Source organism: Tyto alba, unplaced genomic scaffold (assembly GCF_018691265.1).
Source record: "Tyto alba isolate M040663 unplaced genomic scaffold, T.alba_DEE_v4.0 Super-Scaffold_46, whole genome shotgun sequence".
Taxonomy (NCBI): Eukaryota; Metazoa; Chordata; class Aves; order Strigiformes; family Tytonidae; genus Tyto; species Tyto alba.
Genome location: NW_024881322.1, coordinates 10,018,422 through 10,045,175, shown reverse-complemented (window position 1 = coordinate 10,045,175; position 26,754 = coordinate 10,018,422). Strand labels below are relative to the sequence as shown.

The 26,754-nt window shown below is 42.0% G+C and overlaps 1 protein-coding gene across 8 annotated transcripts in view; it reads left to right on the top strand.

Annotated features, from left to right (window-relative positions):
• Positions 1-26,754, top strand: part of ELMO1 (engulfment and cell motility 1) — a 306,368-nt gene that overhangs the window by 29,600 nt on the left and 250,014 nt on the right. For 7 of the 8 annotated variants that reach the window (XM_042806555.1, XM_042806552.1, XM_042806556.1 and 4 more), the window contains one exon: positions 17,863-18,012. In XM_042806555.1, the coding sequence (XP_042662489.1) occupies positions 17,935-18,012 (78 nt within the window). In that variant the 5' untranslated portion in view covers positions 17,863-17,934. Of the gene's footprint in view, positions 1-17,862; positions 18,013-20,032; positions 20,114-26,754 lie in introns of those variants that run through there. The other variant, XM_032988869.2, reaches the window with a different exon arrangement.

The window sequence follows — 26,754 nt, the reverse complement described above, 5'->3', positions numbered from 1 at the left end:
TAATGACCCTAGCTCACCTAATGAAGGCATTATCAAATGAACCCCCTATTCACAAATTTATAGGGTCATATTTCTTAGACTGAATTGTCTTTGAAATTGCCATTTAATCTTCAATTCTTTGAAGTGCAATAGTTGTTGGTTTTTTGGTTTTCGTTTTTACTTCCAGGTCAATATGAAAACATTTCAGTAAGTTTTATGTTTGTTTTGACCATAGGTGGAATTTTTTCTTCAAGTCCCTGTAAAAAGTTTAGCTAATGGTGTAGTTTAGGTGCTAATGTGAAGTTCCTGCTTCAGATTTATAAGTAAACTTTAAAAGTAAGCATATGAATAAAAATAATTTCTGACAAAAGCCCCAGTTCTTAAATGCTGAAGTTGCAGGGGTTTTCTTTAAATTATGAAGAGGTTGGGTAGGGCTGGGACTGAATTTGTTTTATTTTCAGATTGTGGTATGTTACAGTTTTATTTTAATGGCATAGGCTGGAAGAGGCAAATTAATTGCTGTTGTGGTGTAGAGGCATGTCGGAGTTTGAAGAATTATGGAGTTTGTGTTGTGCTGAATTGGAGTGATGAAGTACAGATAACAGACCACAGCTGTGCCCACAAATTAGGCCTCTCAATTTGATGCTGAAAGTATTGCATTAGAATTGCTCTTCTAGGATTACCATGTGGAAAGTCTGATGAATAAAACCAGCTCTGAAATAGGGAAGCTAGAAAAGCATGCTGCTGCAGATGCTTGTTGGGGTTTCATTGCTGTAAAACGAAGGTGACCACTTTATTAAGCGAGAGCAGTGCTCAGGAGCTTGCTGTTCTTCAAGTAGTTCCACTGGTTTTTACATTTCAGCGTTTCCTTAAAGAAATAAGGTTCTCAGTGGTTCCTTTCTCTTACAGCCAGCATGGCTTAGGGGAGGATGAGGGTTGTGGTCCCACAGCACCTGTCCTTATGTGGAATCCATCAAGAGTTGGGAGCGTGGGGTTTACCAGGAGATGGTTCAGGAAGGTGTATAAGTTTTGTTCCAGCTGGAGTACTGTGCAGAGGCCTTCCTACCTAGGAGGGATCCCGTGAGGAGGTAAGCGTCACCTTATGAACCCCTGTGGGTAGGGGAAACTTCAACATATTGCTCTTGCGTTCTGTGGAGCTACCCTCTTCCTGCAGGAATATTAATGCTCCAGATATTTCCAGGCAGAGGACAGTAGTAATGTAGTAATAGAGCAGATGTAATCTACAGAGGTACTTCTGAGCAGTGATATTTTTATTAGCAGAAATGTTCAAAAAACCAAAACGACAGGCCTGTTGTCCTGTGTTTGGGTTGACTGCCAGACGTGCAAATGCTGGGTGTGCAGACAGTCCAAGGTGGGCTGAAGGGGGGATGGGCTGAAGCTGTCACAGCTGCCTCAGGGTTGCCAGGGTCCTGTAGAGTTGGCTGGGGCATTGAATTCTTGTAAAACCAAGGGACAGCTCTGGCCAAGCAAGAGCTGCATACGAACTTTGGTTATCCCACAAATACGAACTCTGAAAAGTGTAGGGACTGGAACCATAAAAGTCTGTGTAAGGCGTGTCCCTCCCTGTTCCCTCAAATGCTCTCGTTCAGTGCGTGTAGCTCTATCCTGACCTGCAACATCCCGTTCATTATTTCTGTGCTAGGAGTTTCCTGAATGCCCCATGGAAAATGTGACACACTTGGTAATGTAGAACAAATATCATCTGGAATGGGACTCGGCTGAAAGGATAAAACGTTGTGCTGCATTGTGACTTTAATCCAGATTTGCATTCCAGTGAAAGACTCTGGTGCGGAAGGTGTCTGGAACATAAGATACTGTGATGTAAAGCACACGGTTGTTGCTTGGATGTGAGGATTTCTTTATGTGCAGCTTGGAATCGGTAAATCTCTGACCTTTTCAAAGGACTCTTCCTTTTTTCTTGTTGATACTTTAATATCTTTCAAATGCATTTGGCATTTTAGTGGATTGACAGATGACCAACTGATGTCTATGTACAGTAGCAGAGGCTATTTTAACATTTGGGATGTAGTATTTTATTGTTTTGCATCAGCCTACTATTGTGACTTTCAAACTGGATTTCCTCTCTAGTCCTTCAAAACTATTAAATACACATTTTTTTGAAAGAGGAAGTAAGATTGGTGGCTGTTCTAGTATTTGGTATATAAGGCTCTCATGATGAATTGTTTTCTTCTAACTCCTCTGTTCATACTTACTTTCATAATCTTGAAAAGCAAAAACATTAATCAAAGTGGGTTAAAGATCAGGCACGTGGTTTTATTTTAGTAAGGGATAAAGCTGAAATCTCACTGAGTGTACATTGTTCAGCACTTGTTCTCTGGGGCATATGAATCAGTCCCTTCATTACTGGTCCGTAAGCATTTCCTTCTGTGGTTACAGTGTATTTTCATTAGAAAAACCAATGCAAGATAATACTCAGTGTATTACTTTTGGTGCTTATGCTCATGTGCAAAGTGAATGCTTTTTTAAAAAAACAAGCCTTTTGTGGCCATGTGGAAGTTTTGATGTCACAGAGTAGGTTTGCTTGCTTCATTTGTATCTGTCAGCAGGAAGGGGATTTTGAGTAAAAGGCATAGTAAGCCTGCAAGCTTGAGGGAGAGGTATAATTTTCATGGTTATGCCTTGTGTGTCTGGGACATGTTTTCCTAAAGGATTCGGGGTAAAAACGTGCTTTGGGGACTGTTTGCTCTGTGTGTGTGGAGGAAGTCGGCAGGAAATGTGTGTTCCTCCTAGCTTTTTCTCATTTCTGGTAGTTAGTTTTTGGGTCAGTGTCCCCTGAAGAGGGTAAGGTCAGAACCTGGTGGAAGAGAGGGAGTCATAAATAAGAGAATTAAAAGCTATGAGCCCTCATCCCCTCATCCTCCTTGCTGCCGTACCTACACATCCTCTCATTCTTTGGCATCTTTTTATCGGAATTGTTGAAAGAGGCTGCTAAATGAAGAAACCAGCTTTCCTTTTGAACTTTTAACCTTCATGAAAGCTACAGTAATTGGCTTCTGCAGAGCATAGATGTTTGAATCTGACATTAAAAAAAAAAAATACAGGAAGAATGAAATATCAGTGTGCACTTCTGAAATTCCCAAATTGCCAGTGAAGGTCTTACTTCTCTGTACTTTAAAAGCCTCAGAAGTGCAGAGAGAGGTTGGGGAGGGGTGAATATCCCTGTTGCATCTCAGCCAGGATGTGCTTCAGCTGCGATGGAAGTGTAGCAGTTGGTACAAAACCTCTACCTGATGGAAAGTGGTCGGTGTGTGTGTGAATGTGATCTCTCTGTGGCAGTGGAAGAAGGCTTGATGAATGGGTCATGTAAAGGGAAATAAAACAGTCTCAGAAAAAAAAAAAAGGGGGGGGGGGCGAAAGGCCAAAAATAATAGAAATAATTAATTGTACTGCCTAGGCTAGAAGTGAGTAGTATGCTTAGATTTCTTCTATGAATGAATGTCCTGTTTAAAAATAAATAAATAAATGTTTCCCCACTTCATCCTCGTTAAAAAGAACACAGTAAAACTCCTGACAGTTGCTATTCTTTCTAAGAGTTGATCATGTGAAACTTTTATATACTAAAAGCAAGGAAAACACATTAAAATCTAATCCCTGCTTATTCTAGTATGTCTTAAAGCTGTCGTCTTTTAAGTCATACAAAAATAAAAATAGTATCTTAAATACAAATTATTTTTTTAATGTACATATTATAAGTCAATAATTTAATAATCTAAAAGCAGATCCAGGTCAAATTATGGTTTGGATGACATTTAATCTAAAATGCTTGAATGCAGCTTTCATGGGTATCATTGCTAGCTTTGTCATCTATAAAAAAATGCAATTTACTTTTGCAAACTTGAAAATGAAAATTTAGAGGGACACAGCCTGACAGCAGAGTGCTGTAGCCCTTCCTTCTCACACACAAGCTAATAGCTGTGCTCTACACATCATCACATGTGTAGCTCAAAAGGAAAATGTGTTCAACAAGACTTTGTACCTCTCATCTGCTAGAATAAACTGGCAACCTTTAGCACAGCTGAGTTCCTCTTAACAGAAAGTTGCAATACATATTGTAGTTAACTTGGCTGGTGGCATGCAAAACTACCTTGCTGCCTTCTTCCTCTTAAGATATGATTCTTCTTTCTGAAATAAGATTGGTTAATGAATCAGGAAGACATAATGACAGATTTAAGAAAGGAACTGTTAAAAACAGGCAGCTCCTCAATTTACCGGGAATAATTAAGTTTGAACATGTTAGAGATGAAATGATTCCATGCAAGATGTTTTTAGTGTCTGGCCCTGAGAAACTTGGGATCCTTCATAGCTTTGGGATTTTTCTTCCTGCTGTCGCGTTATGTGTCTTCAAAGCAAGAGGCAAGTGTTTTCTGTCATGCGTCTGTCTCAACATCTGTATTTCCACTTCAGAAATTAAATGACTAAAAGCAAAGGTGGGAGGGTAGGGTAGCCAGCAGCCATTCATTAATTTCACTGTGTAAAACTACAGAGATTATTTGGGGCCAGGAAGAGGTAGCTGTCACAGGACAGTGGTCCCTTACTGTCATGTGTGTGCTGAAAATAAAGCAGTTGCCAGGAATGACTAAACCAAAGAGCTAGATGACAGGTTATTTCTAAGTTGAGAATAGCTTAAGCTTTCAGGGCTCTAAGCCCAAAGTACACAGTGTCTGGAGAAGTCACACATATTAAATGATGAAAACCTCAGTAGAAGGAAGAACGTGGTAAAGTGACGAGCAGTAGTTGCTCACTGGGCTGTTCCAGAGTATTTGCATTTTGATTGGCTCTGCAGACATTTGTGCGTGCCTCAGGGACTCTTAACATAAGGAAAAACAGCTTTATATGTAAAGAAGAATGGCAGTGAGACTTCAGACTTGCTCCCTACAGCATGTTCTGTGTGCTTTTTCAGTCTTGGCTTAAATGAATATAATGGTGATGCTTTTATTTTGCCTGGGAAATTAGTTTCCCTTGCTGATTTGTTTTAAAGTATGTAATCCATCTAGAAATGTATTTGTCATTTTGTGCTGGTAGTAAATCTTTTAATTTGGCAGAGTAAGAGAATTAGAAGACATTGACTAATAAATATAGCCACAAAATGGGTTTACCCTTTTCTGTCCCATCCCAAAGTCCATACCTGGGAGTCTTGTGAAAAGCCCTGTCGGATGGATAACTGCAGCAATGTGCTGTGAAACACCAAAGAGAGCACAGGCTGTTTCCAGCAGACTCTGAAGCTGCATCCTCCGCTTCTACCTCTCTGTTTTTTAATAGCAGGCGTTGTATTGAAATGAAAGGATGGTAGCAGGAAATAGGTAAGCCAGTTTCTACTTTTGGGACCTTGAGGGGTCTGAGGAGGGTAAAATTCAGGAACAACTGGGTGAGTAGTCTGTCTGAGCGCATGAATAAAAAAGGTGGCTGCTCATTCTGGGTAATCTGTCAGCCTGATTTGGATACAACCCCCTGTAGCCTCTGAACGCCTCTCAACTTCTCTGAGGAAATGTGGTGCCCCATTTTATAGTTGGTGGTTGGAGGCCCAGAGGACCAAAGGGCAAGCACACGGCCACACACAAAGCCTTTGAATAAACGAAAATTAAACACAAGTGTTCTTGGTTCCAAGTTTAAGTTCTTGTCTTTGAAGCAGACTTTCTTTTCATTTAAACGGTGATTGCTATGTGTGGTAGGGAGTTCTCTTTAATCAGTGCTGTGGGAAAAAAACTTGGTAGATATAAGGTCTATTTGCAGGTGGGTTTTTTGTTTTGTTTTGTTCAGTTATTTTTTTCTCTGGTGTATCTTACGCTAGCCACTAATGATTACATTTTCTCAATGACACCAAGGTCAAATAAGAATATGGGGCTTTTGTGTCTCAAGAGGTTTATTTTGCAAATGCAAGAATACATTTTTCTATCTTGTTTAAATGGAAGCATTTGGCTGTGTACTGATGCAACACATTTATCTATCGGCGTTGCTGCTTCAGAATTTCCTTCAAGTTCATTAAGTGGATTTAATGTCAACTTTTTATTTTCTGTCCAGTCCTAGTTAAAGTTGTTGTCATAGTGGGTGAGACCAGCAGGTTAAGAGATGTGGCTGAAATCCACCTGATTCTCTAACGCTCCAAGAAGATAGCTTATGAAGGTGTTGTGGCTAGTAGGAATCTGCTTCAAAGTTTGGAGAATGGCACATGTGAAAAGGAAACTTCAAAAAAATCTTCAAAACCAGCTTTTCCTTCATTCCTTATGTACACTGTCCTCTTAAGTTTTGCATGCCCAGATCAAGAAGAAGCAATTGGGAACTGTGTGTTGTGGAGAACATACTGGAGCATACTGGAGTAATCCTCCAAGGAAGGTGGAAGGAAGTCACATCCAGCTCTGACAGAACAGCAGAATCCCCTGTTGGGCTGGAATTGAAATGGGACTCAAGTCCTGGCCTTCAGAAGTGTGAAGTCCACCTACTTGTTAGAGGGCAAGTTGTCTGGTAGCTTTGGAAACAGGACATCCCCTTCCCGATCAAACTCCTTACTCCAAATTCAGGTCTTCTGATGGGCCGTGGTTCTGTGAATGCCGCACGAGGGCTGCATCAGTGTGCTGTAGGATGGGGGGGAGTGGGGAAAGAGGAAAGAAAGAGAGAAAACGGAGTATTCTTTTAGTAGAGATGCGCACTGCGGCTTTTTGGAAATGCTTATACTTCCAGTGTACAACGTGTGAATATTGCTTAATATAGTGGAAAATGAGAGTGGGTAAGGCTCTGTGTTTACTGTTGTCACCATGCTGCCGAACCTGTAAAGCTATGTTTTAGTCTTCACAGCAGAGTAGGAGTGCTTTACTGAAGGGCAGAAAGAGGACTCCATTCTGTTTTTAAAGCGATTAATAGCTAAATTGCACTTACTACTTGAACATTAGAGACCTACTGATGTTACATTATTACTGAAAGCAGATGAAAAGTGCCACAGAGTTACTGTGTTGTGCTTTGTTTTAGTGTTGCCGTTTTCACAAAAAGGGCTTTTCAGCCAGGTGTCAGCCCTCTAGGAAGTTCAAAATGGTCAACTTCAGTTGACAGCTTTATTTGGAAACACTTCTAACTATGACAAACTGAACTTAGTTAACCGAACAGTCATTTGCCACTCCTCAGTCCCAAGTGCAATGGGAAAATTTTATTTGGGAACATGAACGTCTGAAAGCAAACAGGATAAACAGTGGTTACTGGCACAGGGGACTAGGTGAAGGGATGCTACTTTGTATTTCTGAAGATACCAACTCTGGCAATCATCAGAGCACTAAAGATGTACTTGGATTTTATCCAAATACTTTAATCCTTTAATGTCTGTTACAATTATAAAGGAGCTCATTGAGTTAATGAAACATACTGTAATGAACTTAGTAATTGCATATTTTTGCGTCGTTCTCCTCTATGGAATTGAATCTCAGCCGTGTGCCATGGACTTTGCACAGGTGAAGTAAATCTTCCTTTTTGGCTCATGGCATGTTTACATGATGGTTTAAGATGAGCAGGTTATGTTCCTGCTCTCCTCGTTGCCCCTACCCATTCCTTATGGTGGTCCTGATGCTTGGGTGAGTGAGTGGCAAATATGTTCAAGGGGCTAATCTGGATGAAAATGTGTCTTTGGTTTTTGTTTTGTGGGGTTAATTTTTGGACAGCCCATCTCTCTGAACTGGCCTGCTGGACAAGTGCCAGTGCTGGCACTGGGGAGGAGATGGCCAGCCCATGACATTGGGGAAGCAGAGGCATCAGATCTGCTGTGGAACTGGACTTTGAATGGCAGAAGCCTGAGGTTTCTGGAGAAGAAAGATTTAATTTTCGTGGAGAACATAAGGCTGATGGCTCTGAATGATGTATGTATTACAATATTTTTAACATAAAACTGCTCTGAGGATCCATTTTTTTTTCCTATATAGTAAGTTAGAGGCATGCACGTTGTTATGCAGCAAAGGCATAGTGTCCTTTTGCCTGCTGCTGCCAGCCTCTCCCTGTTCTGTAGTTAGCATTTGTAAGTTCTCAGCAGGTAAAACCTGGCAATCCATCCTGGGTGGAATGAAGAGGGTATTAAATATTTGAGGCACTCTATTTGTTTTTAGGATAATGGAGAAAAGCGTTGCGCAGCAAGTGCTGGTTCATTTTGAATGGATGTTTTGATAGAAGTTGATTGAGTTGCAGCAGCAATTGGTGACAATTGATGTTCTGGCTCCTGGGAAGGAAACTGCCACGAGTTATCTTGCAGAATAATGTGGCTGGCGCAGTTCAGCCCGCAGTGTGCAGGCAGTGCTGGTTGCGTTGTCTGGGTGCATGTATTGTGGGAAGGTTAAGCACCCGGCTGGTTGATTAGCCAATTTGGAAACAGTGAGTGTTTTTCTCATTCTTGGCATAACTATGCATGTTCCCAGAGAGGCTGGAGAAGGAGCTTCAACCGGAGCACAGAGATAGGGAAGCACAGCTGTGCCGTCACCAGCTTCTGACAGTGGGTACTAGCTATAGCCATTTGGGGAGTCTTAGAGAACCTTTGTAGTTATAGTTACTTATAAGATAGAAGATACTTGGAGAAGCAGATCATACATATTACAAAGGTGACACTTTAATTGATAACAACTTTTTACCTGAGCAATGAAGGAGATATATTTATTAATTAGCTAGTATTTTTCACGAGTCAGGTTTCTTTGTTAAAGTATTTCCACTTCTTTTCTGATAGTAAAACAGGAGACAATCATAACGCCTCTCTTCAGATGCAGTGGCTGAATTGATGGCTCTCTTCCCCCCCTGCTTCCCCCCCCCTTTTTTTTTTCAATAGCCCAACATAATATAAATTAGATTCAATGGGGTTTTAACTTCATATGTGGGATGTAATTTCAGAGTGAATACGTTGCCTGTCCTGCTGTCCCTTCTAAAAGGGAGAGACAGTAAGCTTTTCAACTGTTGTCCACTGCTTAAATGGCATGACTTTCTAGAGCTGATTGCTCAAATCAGTAAAAAGATGATGTTTGCATCACTCTTTCCTCTTTTCCTGGGCCATGTGGATTTTAATGTTGAATAAAGTGTGCAGTAAAATTACGGGGCAACCACAAATTGTATTGAGTGCTTGAATGTGATGTATAAAACTGTAAGACAAAGGCAATTTACAGTAGTTTTCCTGTCAGAAGTAAAGTTTCATCTTGATCTTTAAAATCTTAGTTCAAGTTATGGAAGACTGATCTTTTTTGAATGAGTGCTTTTGGATGCCAGCTGCAAAGAGTTATGGAGATTGTTGTTTCTAAGTTGTAACCAATGGCTGATTTTAGTGTGCTTAAGAGAATCTTGTTATGGCATAGAAGGCAACCTGCTACAAAAGCAGCTCTTTTTGCTCATTGTGTGCACAGTTGAGTAGAGAAAAGGCACAATATTTGAACACAGATGGGCAGGCTAAGACTCCAAGAGTGCTTAGAGTCATTATATCAGTGTACTCAGAGAATCACAGAGTGGTTGAGGCTGGAAGGGACTACTGAAAGTCATTTTGTCCAACCCCCCAGCTCAAGCAGGGTCATCTGCTACTTATGGTTTTGCAATAGAGATGAGCAAGGGATAGTCTCATGTTAAAATACCCGGATCTCCTGCTACCAAGTGTCACATGTAATGCAGTTTACTAAGCTTTACACAGGACATGTCTCCTTTGGAAATGAGCTGGGTGTGTTGCCACTGCTGTTATCTTGTAGTCAAGTTTCTTCTGAAAGCTTGTTAGCATCCCTTCAAAATACCTTCTGCGTTCTAGTTGTATGAACCTGGAGCTTGCCCTGTTCTCGGGCTCTTCAGTATCTTTTTGCTCGTATTTTATCTTAGAGTGATCTTACAGTTAACCTGACTGGATAATTGAGAAGATTGCTCAGCTCTTCCTGATCAAGAATTACAAATGATGGCCCCAAGGTATGTGTCAGCATTGAAAGCAAGGCTGATGCCTGGTTGGGATGTCCCTGGAACAGTGGCTCCAGGCCTTGCAGGCACACGGACTGAACAGTACTCAACAAAGCACAGGGGGATCAGGGTTAAGGATGGACATATGCACAATAGGTTTTTTGGGGATGTGTCTGTGTTCACATTTGTTTCCTCAGCATCTCTGTATTCCTCTTTCCAAAGTGGGTTTAATAATGTCCATTAAAATGCCAGATTATTCTCAACAACTGATATTGTTTGGTGATACAACCTCTTAATGCAGAATAGCTCAAGTTATGCCACAGGTTTTAGCTATAGACAAGGTGTCTAATATTAACTGTACAATTTTTTTTTTTTTTTTCTGGGGTGGCCATCACTGTGTTTCCCATTTGCAGTATTGTTTTGTTGAATTTCCTTCAGAGAGCCAGCACTGGGAAGTCTGCAAGTGTTAAGGGTAAATTGTTCTTTGTGAACATGAGAATGTGATCTGGCAGAAGGCTTGGAGTCTACAGGGGTGGATTCCCAGACTGAATAGTGCCGAGAAGTCAAGAAAACATAGGGTGTTTTGACCGTTAGCTATTTTGATGCACTGATTTCAGTAAGTGTAAGAGAAACAGTGCTAGTAGGAACACCTCCCTAGACAGAGCTGCTTTCTGCTGCAAGATTACTGACAGGTAGTTTTTTCCCTTCTCTTGATTTTTGTCATCTTTGAAGAGCAGTGTCAGTGCTTGAAGCAAAAAGCTAGTGTCCTCAAAACTTTTGTGTCCTAATTAGGCTCATAAATGATATCCAGTCTTTCTTTTGCTGTTTCTTTTACTTCTGATGAGCATGATGAGAATCAGGCTCTGCTTGTTTACTGTGAAGTATCAATGTGTCTCTCTTTTCCACAATACTTTTTTTTGCAGAATGATTACTTTAGAAAACAATTCTGTTTGTTTCAACCTTTGACATCCTTTCTGTGCTGTCAGTTAACTTGGTTATTTCCTTTAGCATTCATGCATTTCCCCTCTCTTCCTCCATTTGACTGCTAACTTCCTGACTGTACCATTAGTTCCTCTGTATGTGTCATAAGCATTGATAGGGTAAAAAATTCTCTTTGGTTTTCATAATGCTGCTTCATCTCGCTTCTATCAGGAAGTTTAGGGTTTTTCCCAACCTTCAGCTTATCTTCTTCTATCTGTTATCTCCTTTGGTGGATATAGCCAGTCATCATTTTCTTGCTTCAGCCTCTGCTGAAACAAAGCAATAAAGTGTTATCATCTTGACTCAAGATGTTCTTCTGTGTGTCCTTTCTAGCCCCCTGATTTATCCAAATGCCAAGAAAGTCCCAAGTACTTGATACCTGCCATGCTCTTTAAATTCCACTTGCTAGGCAGGTACCCAGCACCTTTGAAAAATCATGCTTTTTTGGTGAAGCCTGACCTCTTTGACTGCCAGGTTATTGTTGGTGCAGTGGTTGGTTGTGGGCTTTTTTGGTATTTTTTTATATTTCTTGGAATAGTCTTTTGAATACTTGAGTTCGGTACTTCCCTGGTCTCTAGTTTGAAGAGCTCAGATGTTAACATCTTCAGTAAACAGAGCATATGAATCTGACTGGATGGTATATGAGTGTTAATTAAATTGCCACAAAGGTTCGGATACTTTGAAAAATCAAAACCAAGTTTTTAGTCCTCTCTCTTCTGAATTACAGACATGTAACCAAAAGTTCCTTAGTAGGAGAGCAGTCTTCCAAGAAGCGAGGGAATTCAATTTAAATAAGTACCTGAATTTTTCTGGTATGCTTCAACAGAAGCGAGATCAGACAGCCTGCTTGCTCGTATTCTGAGTACATCCAGTCTGTTGTGCTTTCTTCCACCTTTTCTTTTCAAGCACCCTTTAAAGCTTATTTTACTCTCTTTTGAAAGTGGGCCTGTCAGTGACAGTGAAACCTCAACCACATGCTTCCTAAGGAGAGGAACAACAAGATGACTGTGGGAAAGGTAAAATATTTGGAATGAAATTGTGAAGACAGTTTATGAATATGAGAGAATGAGACAGAGATGATAACCACATGAATATTTGCCACCTTTCCTGGGCGGCTTCACCAGTGGCAAAAACTGTCCAGTTCTGTACTTTTCACACCCATATTCTTAAAATCTCCAATACTAGGTTTCCAGGTATTTTGGAGAGGAAGAATATATTTAAGCTTGATGAGTTCAAAGCTCATTTTATCATAATATTAAGTGGTGCATTCCTGGGCTAATGGTGCATTATTGATCAGCAGATTGTGAGTTCAGCATCAAAGAAATGTTGCTGTTGGGAGGCTGATGGACCGCTCTGAACTGTGGAAGTCTGTCGAGGGGGGTCAGGTCTTCCTGCAGTGTCGGTGGCTGCTGCAGAGGGGGTAGCAGCCCCCCTGGGTTGTCTTCTCTCTGAGACAGCCCCTTCTTTTCTGTCACTTACTCAAATATTGCTCCCAGTGAGCTTTATTTTCCATTTGTGGCAAAGCATCTGTGGATTTCATTGACATGGGTCTGCTGGGCCTTTGACTCATGTCTAGTTCAGGGGCAAATAGCACCGAACGCTTAACAAAAGGGAAAAAGGCAGCATGAAAGCCTTTTTATGTACACAAAGTGTATATCCACCCCGCTGGCTTTTGTGCCCTGTTTTTATTTTCTTGCAGAGATGGTAGAGCATGTTTACAGCTCCTTAGACTCGGCTGTTCAGTCATACAGTTTAACTCCAAAAATAACTCTCTTGGGGGATATTAATCCAGCATTGGATTATCTTTCTAAAATCGTTAATCAGACTTGTTCCCCGAGGGACCTTCCAACTGAACTTGCCGCTTAGTTTCTGTTTGCTGGGGCGGGGGGGGCTGACTGGAGGAAGCTGATGAGGTTTGACAAGAAGCGGTTACTTGTCGCGGCTGCCCAGTCACCCTCCCTTCCATTCACCTTGAAGAAATGCCATGGGAGAACCTGCCTGCGAGTGGGGAGCGTTGGGGATCAATGCCAGCTCCAGGTGATTCCTCTACACGCTGCCTTTTGTCCAAGGAGGAGAAACACATGCTTTGTTTTATTAAATTCTCAAATGCACGTGGCGTTCCTTAGGTCTCTCTTTAATCATTAACTTCCTTACTCGAGCTGTTTGTGAAATGACCTGGCGTGCTGTTTGAATAATGACTCTCTTCTGTAAAAGAAGAAATGAGCTGTTGTAGGCTGCTGTTTTCATATACAGTTAGAACTGTGAGTCGCATAACTCCTATTAGCCTGCATTTTTTTTTCTCCGGTCTGTAGAGTAAGAATAGAGTTTATTTCTTGAGAGATGTGCTCTGATAGCTATTTAAAGTACTTTGAGATCCTTCTATGGAAAGTGCCAAGGAAATTGCAAAACAAGTTTTTTTTTTTAAAAAAAAAAAGAGTTCTACTAAGAACTAATTTCATACATGAATAAAATCCTGTTTTCCACATGTAATGCATACGTAGAAGGGGGAAAAAGCAGTATGCTTGACTGACATATCTGCTGATTTATTCCCTCAGAGCCAGGCAGGTAAATTCAGAGCTTGCGTGTCTGTGCTGATGCAATTTTGCATTATATTTGACACGTGTTGGTTTCCAACTTGAGTGTTTTACTCTGACTTAGTAGACCACTGGAAGCACTGCATAGAATGGTTGAAATGCAGAAATATACTGCATGTGGTAATAACAATACCGCTCAGAATTTGTACTTTAATGGTCTAATCTGTCATAGTTCTGAAGAACTCTGCTGATATAAGAAAGTGTACTCAAGTGGTAGAGATGTTTTGGTTGTGTGGGGTTTTCCCTCAAATTATAAAATAGCGTTCTGCTGAGCATGGAAGTTGTTTAAACCTCCTCCAGGTTACAGTTGCATGCATGCATTAGGGAGAAGAACGGGAAATAGCCTTCCTTTTCCTCCGACCCCTCCTCTGCTTCATATAGTGGTGCCTGCACATGCATACTCTTGCCTTCAGATTCTGCCTTGAAAATAAACATTGTAAAAATGAATTGCAAAGTTGCTCTTATGTGTCAGTGCTTCTGAGATCCCACTGGGAGAGGAAGAGGAATTGCACTTGAGAAAACTATAACTAGACCTTTTAGCAGTGTCCGTATCCTTTTCACTGTGTGACTGCTGCTGGCATAACAAAAAGTAGTTAAAGTCAGTTCTAGTTCTTCATTCACATCACTAAATCGGAATCATTTCATACCAGGGATTGTGCCTTCCTTATTTTAGTGGGCAGTGTCCAACACACTGCGTACCACTGGAATAAATAGTAGGTAATTTCTAACTGTCAGCACTGTAGATTGCAGAACTTTTTTTGCAGTCATAATTTTGTGATGACAAGGAAACATCTATTTTGGCTTAAAAAAAAAAGTACTTGTTTCTGGCACTGCCACATATGTAGAGCAAATCTAAATTATCTTTTGTATCCTGCATTGGATTCATAAAATTATAAACTAGGAAAAAAAAAAAAGTCAGTACATTTGACTAGGATGTCCACTGTGAAACAGAAAGAAAATTCTAGTGATGATTTTTTTATATGCTTTTCAGCATTCAGACTACACTCGTCTCTGAGTTGGTCTTCTCCTGGTGGGAGAAGTAGAACTACATCCATTTGTATTAGTTAAAGATCTGTCACTTTGCTTTGTGTTTTATGACTGTATAAGCATATGTATATTAATTATTATAATTATGTAGGAGATCTGTGCTAGCCTGCATTAAAAACTAGTCACACTGAAGTTGTCTTCTAAATACGGTGGCAGACTGCTCTTGCACCTTGCTTTGGAATGCAAATGCTTATTTCCCATAGCTGAATTTGATTAACTTACTGTCAGTTTTCCTTGACTCTGCTTTCTTAAACCACTTGCTTTCTTCCTGCGTGACTCATTAGGACAGACCACAACTCACCAAAGCAAAAAAAGGGTTAATGTCCACATTTGTGTGTGACAGTGGAAGTTTTCAGCAAGTTTATTGCTGCATGATGTCGTTTTGCTTTTGTAGCTGTGGCCATTGACCATGAATCCACTTTTTTTTCTCCAGCATTCATCACGACCTTTGCAGTTACCTAGTCTCCTAGGGGAGGTACAGGGCTGTGAATTACCTTCCCTTTGCCTCTCGTGGTGAGAGGTGACAGTGCTCTCTGCGTTGCTTCCCTGTCTTCCCAGTTAAGAGAAAGTGGTTTTGCCCATGCATTAGGTGGATTCTATCGATTTTTATAAGTCTCCCATATCTCTCTCTCTTGATATCTGGCCTACAGATGAAAGCTGTAGAAGAGACATGATGGGGGTGGGGAATAAAACTGTTGAAAATAAGGATTTACTGATTTGAAGCTATCCTCAGTCAAGTTTGTCTGGCAGGAGCTGCTGCTGCTCTTTTTGTGTTGCGGCCAGTAAACTCAGGCGCTGACTGAGGCTTCCAGCATCCCTCCTGCCAGGGGTGCGGGGCCCAGGGGTGCGGGGCCCAGGGGTGCGGTGCCCGGTGCCCAGGGGTGCGGGGCCCGGGGCCCAGGGGTGCGGTGCCCGGGGGTGCGGGGCCCGGTGCCCGGGGGTGCGGGGCCCAGGGGTGCGGGGCCCGGGGCCCGGGGGTGCGGGGCCCAGGGGTGCGGTGCCCGGGGCCCGGGGGTGCGGGGCCCGGTGCCCGGGGGTGCGGTGCCCGGGGGTGCGGGGCCCGGGGGTGCGGGGCCCAGGGGTGCGGTGCCCGGTGCCCAGGGGTGCGGTGCCCGGGGCCCAGGGGTGCGGTGCCCAGGGGTGCGGTGCCCAGCGCCCAGGGGTGCGGGGCCCGGGGCCCAGGGGTGCGGGGCCCAGGGGTGCGGGGTGCGATGCCAGGGCACGCAGGGAGAGGCCTGTCAGTCAGGCGCTGGGTCAGCCAGCTCCGCTTAAGCACTGTGGGCGGTTTAATACCAAAACGTCCCCAGGCTGAGACTACCGAGGACTGTTCTGAGGGGAGGTGAGAGGCACCGTCATGGGGAGTGTGGGAGCAAAAAGGTGTCAGGCGAGAAATGGTGGGGACTTTGCATCTGCTCAGGCTCCATGGGGGAAAAGACAGCCAAAAGTGAATGTCTGACTATTCTTAATGACCAGCAAGCCAGTTGCATGCTTTCACTGTGTTTATTCCCGGCCCCTGTAACATCTACCAAATGTAGACAATATCATTGTGTTTCTTAATCACGTTGTTTATTCTTTCAAGGCACTTCCTGCAATCCAGTCTTATTTATAGACCGTCCATTGTCTTATTTATTGCCTTGTGCTTTGCTTTGTGGTGATGTGTGATGCTGTCAGCATCAGAACTGCCATTGTTGGAAATAAATTGCTGGAATGTTAAAGTTCATCGATTGCTTTTACAGTATGTGTTGAGAACCCTATGTAGAATGTAGCAGGGCTTGCAAACATGAGGAGCTGAGCCTTTTCAGGGTAGACCAGAGGAGACACAAGAAAAAAAGAAAAGGTAGAGCCATATACATTAAGGCTGGACAAACTCCCACTTATAAGTAGTATGAGACGAACGTACAAAATCTCTTGATAAAGGGTTGGTTTCATGATTTTGTTCAGGCTGACCAGAGTTCATGCTTCTGCTGCAGTTGGAGAGGGGTTGTTAGACTGGGTTAGTTGAAGCAGCAACTGATGGTGGCCAGAGGGTTTTTTTCGTCTACCTGTTTGGGTTTTGGATGTCTGGGATATTCTCTTAGCCCTTTCAAAAGGTATACATGCAAGCATGTGCCCATGCTTTCACCACTTCCTTCTCTTTTCTGCTAAGAAGAAGTGGAACTGCACCTCTGGGGATTTCTACAGCTCCTCTCATGTTGTCATATGTGATGGCGTTTTGCCGGGTCTCAGCAGAGCGCGTGGGGAACGCCGCGGTCGGCACGGGGGACTTGCCAAAGCCAGCAGGAACCTCGCAGCCTGCCGGGGCGTGCGCGGGCTGCCGTGTCGGAAAATCACGGAGCTTTGCTGGTCCTGCTACTCCAAGAGCTGGGAGAGGGGTGCAGAAGGTTTGTTTGCAAGCTCAGAAAGGCACTACGCCCACTTGAAAAATGTTTGTTGCTATTGCGAGGTGACAAAACTTTGATGAGCCAAAAGAGATGGAATTTATATTCTGCAAAACCTGAGGATTTGGTTCTTCCCCTTTCCTTTCCTTCCCCAAAATTCACAGCCTGCGCTATTTGACACGAGATCCTATTGATATTCATATTCTTGCAGAACTGTGATGTTTTATGTGGTTGATTATATCGCTGTTAATGTATACTATATCCTTCTGTATTCACGTGTCTGAGATTTACCATAAAGAAATATTTCTATATGGGTATCTCTGGATCGGTTAGGTGAGGATATGTGTGTGTGTGTGTGTGTGTATGTATATGTGGAAACTGCTGTGTGTTCTGCCTTCTTCCTGACATCCTGGTTGCTATAGTGCAGTGATCTATTTGTGAACACCCAGAAGATCATTGCTATAGTTAAAAGAAACAGTGTTTCCTGGCCACAACTTCCTGGGCAATCTCTTCTCCTGGAGCGCCAGCTTTAACCGATTTGGTCACGTTCCCTGGGACTCCAGGAGTGACACTGTACCAGGAGCTTCCTCTAGTTTGTCGCTTCCCCCCTCCCCAGCATATTTAATAATATTTAAAAATAGTTTCCCTATTTAAATCTAATGCATGCCTATTATTCACCGTACATTTCAGTGCTTCAGCCATCTTTCTAACAGACTGTCGAGCTGTGCAGCGTGTTGTGGCGTTGTGTCCTGTGTTTGCTTCTGCAATATGTGCCATTCTTCTGCTCTTGCACATACCTACACACATATATTTTCATCCACCTGCCCAGCTAGGCAAAATGCAGAAGATGAAGCGGCAGCGCTGGAGTTCTGTCTGAACTGTGGTTTTTTTTCGCGTGTGTGTTTTTTTTTTTTTATTTTTATTATTATTATTTTTTTATTTTTTTTCCCTTCTCCCTGCAGGTGTGAATGAGAGAGACTCTCCGCAGTATTTAGTGTCCAGTTGTACTGGCTCCGAAGAACAGCAGCGTCGCAATGCCCCCTCCTGCTGATATAGTGAAGGTGGCGATCGAATGGCCAGGTGCCTTCCCCAAGTTAATGGAAATAGATCAAGTAAGTGCCTGCGTGTGTGTGCTCGGCTGGCCCTGTGCATAAATAAGTTCCTCTCTGCGTGTGTACGTCTCTGCATTTGTGTTTACTTAGGTGCACATGTATGTTTCTGTGAGTGCATGTGTGGCAGAAGGTGTTTTTTATACGGGGTGCAACCCTTTTCCTCTCTTACTGCTTAATGTTTTTTGGTGTGTTTAGCTGGTTTGGATTTTTTTAATTTGCTTTGTCTTTCTAAGCAGCTGCTTAAATAAGGCATTTACTGCTTGTGTGACTTACTTAACACTTTTGTGCCTTAGTTTGTTCAAGTGTAAAATTGTGGTAATGTTGTTACCTCTGTGTGGAAAGTCTTCAAATTTTTAGTCAGTGCTTTGCATTTGGAGTAGGATCATACTGAATGGCTGCAGCAAGTGCAGAATTTGGAGCTTAAATAGTGGTGCACTGTGAGCAGGAGGATCTTTGCTGTTCCACACAGGAGTCTCGGGGGTTGTCCTGTTTAGCTGGTTATTTCTAATGCAACAGCCCCATGGACTGATTGGAGGCAGTGTACAGAAGCTAACAAATTCAAAATTATGAATTAAAGACTCTTTGTAGGAAATTTGGAGGTGGGGTTGGGGGAGAAGCAGACCAAATCAAGTTATACAAGCGCAGTGTTTTATGTTCTGGAATTCTCTGAGATTGTTTTTGTGGCAGATGTATTAATATTGAAAGCAACCTCTTTAATATTTAACAGCTTACCCACAACATTTTGAAATCATACAGCATGTTACCTGTTTAGAATAATTATTATTTCTGTAAATAGTATTCAGAGTGAAGGAAAGCATTTCATAATGTGCTTTAGACCCAGTGTATCTGGGGACTAAGTAAATAATAAAGTTCTATCGGAGAGGAAAAAAATTTAATTCATGCTGAAAATGTTTTACTGAAATGGGATCCTAATTTCTTCATGTAGTGCAAACAGTTTCAGTTCTAGTTAACCCTTTTGTGACACATGCCTGGGAAATTCCTGTGTGAACTTTGGAGAAACGTCATACTAGGGGGTGGCTGAAATAACAGCAGTGTGATTTTTAGGCACTCTGAAGCCCCTTTAGAGTAAAGGGGCATTCCCAAGCAGTTAGCACTTTGTAGTTTGATTTCCAGACCTGCCAAGCTTCTCCATTTTCATTTGATGAAAATTTTTAGTAAGCATATATCTACAGATACAAATTTCTTGCCTTCTGGAGTGAAGAATGTTTTACTTTTTTCTTCTTATATAACAAATGGTAGACACTGCACACTGTGTTCAAGAAGGGATGTGTGTTAGTCATGATGAACAACAGCTTACTGCCACCAAGTACAGCAGGGACAAAAATGAACAAATATTATGCAGTCTCCTTCCAAGCAGCAGTAAAATAATACCAAAATGACTGTTTTTAATTTACAAAACAGCTTAAAGTAACTCTCCATAAAAACTCATACCTTATCTGAAATATTAGCTTACTGTCCTGGAACCTTATTTTTACCTTTGTTATATAAGATTTAGAGAGAGAGATCAGTGCTGACTTATATCAGGTAGAACTCTTCCAACCCAGCCTGCCAAGTTGTCTGCAAGCTCCCTCATACCACTTTATGGGGAGGAGGAGGAGGAAGAAGAGGGAAAAGAAGGTTGGAAGGGAGAAGGCTAATGACAGCCTGTTCCTGATGCAGGGGGAAATGGGGGAATGAAGTTTGAGGGTCTTATCCCTCACCTTTCTGGCATGGAGAATACAGGTGTGGTGACAAGAAATGAAGATGGGAAAGAAACATCCCTTCCTAATACCCATTCACACAGATCTGCACATTCGCCTTTTTCAGGGATGGGAGCAATGTGGGAATGAGCCTTGAAGGCATACAGGGTGATACATGCTTCTAAACACACAGCTCTGCCTTTGGTTCACTTAATGCTAACTTTTCCCCAATCTGTTTCCTTTAAAACATCTATTTAGTTGAAGAGCTGTAGTGGAGGAGATGATTCATGCCTCAGATGGCTAGCTGTCGGAGATGATGAAGGGGAGGAGGGAAAAGGAAGACAGAAAAGAGAAATGACTTGTCCATTGACCAGACTTTGCAGCCAGTGCCTGCCTCCCAGGTGGGATCTGCTCATTCAACCACCGTTTGACATATATTCAGAAAATCCTAAAAACTTTGCCTTACCAGTTTCTTCCCTCTCTGATACCTTACCAGCAAGAAAAAGAGTATTTAAAAGAACAACACTGTATTATTACTTTAAAAAGAACAACAAAAAAACCCCACTGTAGCATGATGCAACTTCTTTATCTTTCAAGGTACTGAGGCTATTCCAAATATTGAAGTACAAATACCATATAAGAGATCAGAGGAAAATCTTGGTTTTGTTGTGTGGTGTTTTGTTTTTTTTTGTTTGGAGTTTGTTTTTTTTTTTTTTTTTTTTTTTAAGATTGCTTGTTGTATATGCTTGGTAGCATTTATTTATATTCAGTTGCACAGTATCTCAATTCACCTGCTGTGTATATACATATTTTACTTAGTAATGAAGAGAATAAAATATTTTCAAAATGAGGAAATGTCATTGTGAAACCAAGTGATTGACAGTGGTGTACTGGAAGGTGTTGGGCCTGAAAAGAGCTCATGAGTATTTTTTCCACCAAATGATATTAAACTTTACATTAAATCCTTCCCTTCAGGCATATGACTTCTGACAACCTGGACTTCATGAGGCACAGAGCTTTTTCTAGTTGATGCTTCCCACTATGTTTCTGTAGGTTTCTGACCCTGGGTTCACCAATGATGGTTTTAACTTTAATCATACAAAATTAGTCTTACTGAGTTAGAGAGACTCTTTGCCTGCACAATTAATATATAATTAAATGATTTTCAGAACCAGCCTCTGTGAGTAACCCTTTTTCTCATTCATTAAAATGTATTATTTGATGTCAGGGTTTTACAACTGCCTTTTTCCTGGAAAGGTGCTTTCAAAAAGGAGGGCAAAACTGCATATTATTTACTGCCCTCTCTCTTACCAGGTGAGGATAATTAAGTTGCAGTAAACCTAGCAGCTGTCTGTTGCCTGTATGCACTAAACTTGATTTTAAAGGATGTGCAAGCTCATGTACTTTTCTGCTTTATCCTTGAGACAGGAACTTGACTGAATTCAGTTACCCTCTTCCAGAATACTTGTGTTTTTTCATTTGACTTTTCCCCCATTTTCATCACTTTCCTTCATTATAAATTTGAAAAACAGCATCTAGACTCTTCCCCCTGCATAAATCCCCACTGGCAATATTAGTACTTGTATTGGGTTTGTGTGTCAAGGTTTTGGTAGTGAGAAAGTTCCCCCATGTCCGATGGAGCCAATGCAGCCGGCTCCAAGGTGGACCCACCGTTGGCCAAGGCCGAGCCCATCAGCGACGGTGGTAGTTTCTCTGAGATACAGTATTTAAGAAGGGGAAAAAAATGTTGCTGCACAACAGCAACTGCATCTGGAGAGAGGAGTGAGAAGACAGGAGAGAACCAACTCTGCAAACACCAAGGTCAGTGAAGAAGGAGGGGAAGAGGTGCTCCAGGCACCGGAGGAGAGATTCCCCTGCAGCTCATGGTGAAGACCATGGTGAGGCAGGCTGTGCCCCTGCAGACCAGGGAGGTCCATGGTGGGGCAGATATCTACTTGAAGCCCATGGGGGGACCCCACACCAAAGCAGAGGGATGCCCGAAGGAGGCTGTGACCCCGTGGGAAGCCCACGCTGGAGCAGGCTCCTGGCAGGACCTGTGGCCCTGTGGAAAGAGGAGCCCACGCTGGAGCAGGTTTGCTGGCAGGACTTGTGGCCCCGTGGGGGACCCCACGCTGGAGCGGTCTGTGCCTGAGGGGCTGCACCCTGTGGGAGGACCCAATGCTGGAGCAGTGCATGAAGAACTGCAGCCTGTGGGAAGGGATCATGTTGGAGAAGTTCGTGGAGGACTCTCTCCTGTGAGAGGGGCCCCACGCTGGAGCAGGGGAAGAATGTGAGGAGTCCTCCCCCAAGGAGGAAGGAGCAGCAGAGACAAGGGGTGATGAACTGACCACCACCCCCCATTCCTCATCTCCCGGCGCTGTTGGTGAGGAGGAGGTAGAGACAATTGGGAGTAAAGTTAAGCTTGGGAAGAAGGGGAGGGGTGGGGGGAAGGTGTTTTTAAGATTTGGTTTTATTTCTCATTACCCTTCTCTGACTGGTAATAAATTAAACTAATTTCCCCAAGTTGAGTCTGTTTTGCCCGTGATGGTAACTGGTGAGTGATCCCCCTGTCCTTATCTCGACCCACCAGCCTTTTGTGATATTTTCTCTGCTCTGGCCCAGTTGAGGAGAGGGAGTGATAGAGTGGCCTTGGTGGGTACCTGGCATCCAGCCAGGGTCAACCCACCACAGTACTGTGGTCAAAATAATTTTTAATTAAAAGCTTTGATTATGACTTCAGGAGCTGGGTATAGGGATGATCTCCCCTTTTAAGTCTCCCTGTCATGTAAGGAAAGGAATGGAAATGGGTTGGTGTCAGAATTTGCACTGGGATCTTTTTGTGGACATTTTAGGGGTGCAGTCTGGGGAAGAAATGAATGGTAGGCACTGACTCCCTGTTATCTTCTTCTCCCAATCTTCTCACTGACTACTGTGGAAGATGTTAAGAGTAGGGCCGCATGAGCTCTGTACAGTTGAACCAGGATGCTGACTACTCTATCCAGTCTTCTCTTTATTTGTCCCAGAAGTAGCCGTTGCATAAGAGATGTTATTGCTTGTGTTCAGATGGAAATTTGCATGCTTTAATTTGTGCCCATTATGTATAACTTATTCTCAACTGCTGGGTGGTTGTTTTGCCTTTTTTTTTTTTTTTCTAAAGCACAGATGATTTTAGGTAAGCCACTGCTGGTTTTAGGTTACCTGGATGCTTTGTTCTGTGGATTTACAGCTTCACTGTTCCCGCTGCAGGGGAAGCAGCTTCCAGGAGAGGCACAAGATGGATATTTGGGGACAATAACTACTTTAGCTTCCCCCATTCAAATCCACTCTTGTGTTTTAACACAAATTGTACTAAAACTAGATTTCTTTAAACTTGGGGCTAAACTTCCTCGCCACTGGAGGTAAACACTGTTCCTACAGAAGGGAATAGTTTGTAGTTAAACTTGACTGTAGAGTCTCTTCCTCCAGGTTTACCTTTATCTATGAGATCATTAAATATAGATTATATTAGCAGATGTAAATCTTTACATTAGCAAAAAAAAAAAAAAAGTTGTGTTTTCTTTTCAAAGCACAGTTCTGGTACAGAGGGCAAAATTTACAGGAGCACTCTCAGATGAAAATTTCATGTTAATGCAGTACAGCACATGGGAGGAACCACAGGCTACTTTATATTAATGCTTTCTCTAAGGTTTAGATTTAATCAGCAAGTTTATCTTTTAAGAGTGTCTTTCAAGTTGTCTCTTCTGCCAGCGTATGCTATAAATGTCATTTTAATAGTTTGGGTTTTTTTTTTTTCATCAGACAAGTCATTGTATTTCTTTGCATATTAAAAGGAAACCAGTAAGATTTTTTTTTTTTAAAGGGAACTTCCAGATCGTTTTGGGTTTCAGACCTAAATCTAGGCCCTTAGGGGATTCTTAATTGATTTAGTGCAGTGTTTCTCAAACTGTGGGGAGAACTGTAGTTCAAAAGGGATTGTGAAATGCTTAATTAGAGAAAAGAAAGTGGCACATCACTTCTGCCATGTGTGTGGACTAAGAATAGCTGTAGTTTCTGCAAGTGCTGTCACTGGTAATAGCAGTTTACCGATACAATCCTAGCATCACAGGTCTAAATGTATGCAACACTGCTGAGCACCAGCATCGTTCAAGTGGTGAAGAAAAGAGGTATTGATATGTCCCTGCACCTGAGGCTGTACCATGAAGTGTCAGCACTTAATTCTGGCTCTGGACTTTGACTCCCTCAAAATCAAGGGATTTAGGTCGGAGGGGATGAAGGAAGAGAGAGGCTCTTGCCTCTTTCCCACAAACCTGCAAAATTATATAAACTCTTATCCAAAAAGTATTGCAGTAGCTGGAGCTACTGCGATGCTTTTTGGTATGAATATTGTGAAGATTTCCAATGTTATTGCACATCGTGAGTTTAAAGTAAATGTCAGTGCCTTTAACAGCTGACAATCTCAGTTTCTTGAAGATAGGGGACTAGGAAGCAGTTCATTGGGGGGGTGCGGGGGGAGAGCAGATCTTACACTGATTTATAAAAATGTTCCCTGCCTGGATTTGCTAGCAGCAGCTCCTTTCTGTTAAGTCAGAAAGAGGAGTTGGTGCTCGAGGTCGGCCACTGCAGCTGTATCTCAGCTGGTCTGAAGGAGGACCTTGGTTGCTGCTGATGGGAAGCTTACCTGAAGATAGATGTGTCAAAAGGTGGCTGCTTTTTCAAAAAGATTGAAAAACACTCCGTTAGCTTAAGCCAGTTTGCCAAAGGTAGGGCTTGCTTAAAAACAACTTTTAGGTTTTAGATTTAATGAATTTTATTGCTCCTTGTTGTAGCTGTCAGTATTTCATGTTCACAAAATCAAAGATGAAATTGTTCATAAAGCAGATACTAACCAGGAGATAAACATAGTGAAAATATTTCACATTTTTATATTCCTTTCTGTTTTGTTGCCATCAGGGATTATTACTAGAACTGGTAAGGAAATCATGTCCGCTAACTTAATGTGCCATTTTCTTTCTTGGACTAATGAAAAGTCTAAATTTTTAATTTTTTTTTTTTTTTTTTTTTTTTTAAAGAAAGTTGTTCAGTAACAAGACTAACCTTGGAAACAATAATACAGATGTTTTAATGCATTGGATATAATTCAGTGAACTAACACATATATATATACACATATACAGTGCTTTGTTAACATAATGAACCAATCATTGTTAATGACAGTGGGTGTCAAAAAATTTGATTTCTTTTCTTACAGGACTATGAGGTTGGAGTAGTCATCATTAGAGCTCCGGTTCTCTGCTGTGGTGGCTGACAGCCATCCTGGATAAAAGGGCAATGTTATCATCACATGTTATGCTTTCTTAGTCTGGCTTGTCCAAAGCCACATTCCCTCTGGTTGGTTGGAGTCTTTCAAGGCTGCGAAATGACGTCCCTTGGTGCGTGGCTGGGACCTCATCACTGAAAAATACATAAAGACTTTGTCTTATACTGTTGAATACAGAGTCATCAGCAGAGTTTAATAGATTGAAGAGGCAATAGCTGTGGAGAAGAGTTAGAAACTAAAAGAAACGGGAGGAAAAAAGAAATAGAAGTATTTAGTGAGTTACAGTCTCGTGGATGATATTTATGCTTTCTACTTGGTGCTGTCTTCTGCGTTAGGAAGCATTAGTTAAATGTAGCAGACCATTAAGTATTTTTTTTATAGAAGTGGAAATAGGAGACATTTGAAGTCCTGCAGAACCAGTGTCCCAGTGTTCCTGTCCTCCAACATAAAGGATGTTCAGGAAATAATATTTTATGAAAGAGTGGAAACATTTCACTAATTCTCTGGTTTTTTGGTTGGTTGGTTGATTTGTTTGTTTGTTTCTCTGGCTCTGATTTTGTTAGCCTCACAGTCAGAACCTCCCCCCTGGAGCCTGAATTTTGCTGCCTGCAACCGATGGGATTTTCAAAAAGAAGGCTGAATGTGACTGTAAGATTGTTGCATCCACAGAATTTTTTAAGAAACAACAGGAGTCTCCTCTCTTAAAAGTTAATTCTGCTATAGTTAAAGGAAATGTGTAATGACGAGATTCCTGGAGTTACGCACCAATGAATTAATTACAAGGTAATTCATTCACATTCTGGCCAGCTGGAGTATCCAGGCGCACTTTATGATTCAATTATATTCTCTTTATAGAACTCCAAGATTGTAGTACAAAAGATAGTAATACTAAAAATCCCACAGTATAAATTTTTTGTGCCTTCACACAGAGACTTTTCTACACCAGTAGTCCAGCTGTGTGCCAGTCATGAGCTATGGGTTTGAGGTTTCTTCATTCAGTTTTCAAAGGTATGCTCACCTAATACAGTGGTTGTGTGAAGAGCCACATCTTAAAGCCCTGCTTTGTATTAAACTGTATTTTAAGTGTGTGGCATGCATATGTTGCACACAAACATGCTGTAATGCACGGCTGTAGATCTCTAGGTGTTTTATATCTCTTCAGTACTCTTGACTGGGAGTTTTTGGCATACCTATTTGTGAAGTACTTGAGGAAACAGGGAATGTCACGGTGTGTTAGGACGCTAGATGTAGAGTAAGGAGTTTCTGTAAAATTCTGTGGGGTTTTTCTTTTTTTTAATAATGTAATGTTTCACTGCTTCCTTGTTGTATGGTCACTTTAGCACCCTAAACATATGATCTGTGGGGCAATGCTTAGATCTGGTGAAATGCAGATTTAGGAGTGAGGATGTCTTTGGGGGAGGGAAGGGAGTAACTGAGGAATCTGCAGCTGAGAGTGAAGGGGAAGAGGACATGAACACCCAGATTTCCCCAAGTCTTGTCTGCTCTGCGCCACTGCTACTGCTATATTTACACCAAAGTGTTTCTACTGACACGTTAAAACTGCCACCTTAAGGGCTGTGAACTGCGCCAATAAAAGCTCTCTCCCATCAGCAGACTGCACTTGTTGAGGGTTTTGCCTGTCGGCTCTGGGGTGCGAATGTTCCCTCCCTTGGGTTGTGCTGCTGCGCCAGCAGAACCATGTGTGATGTTGACCTGGCCATGGCT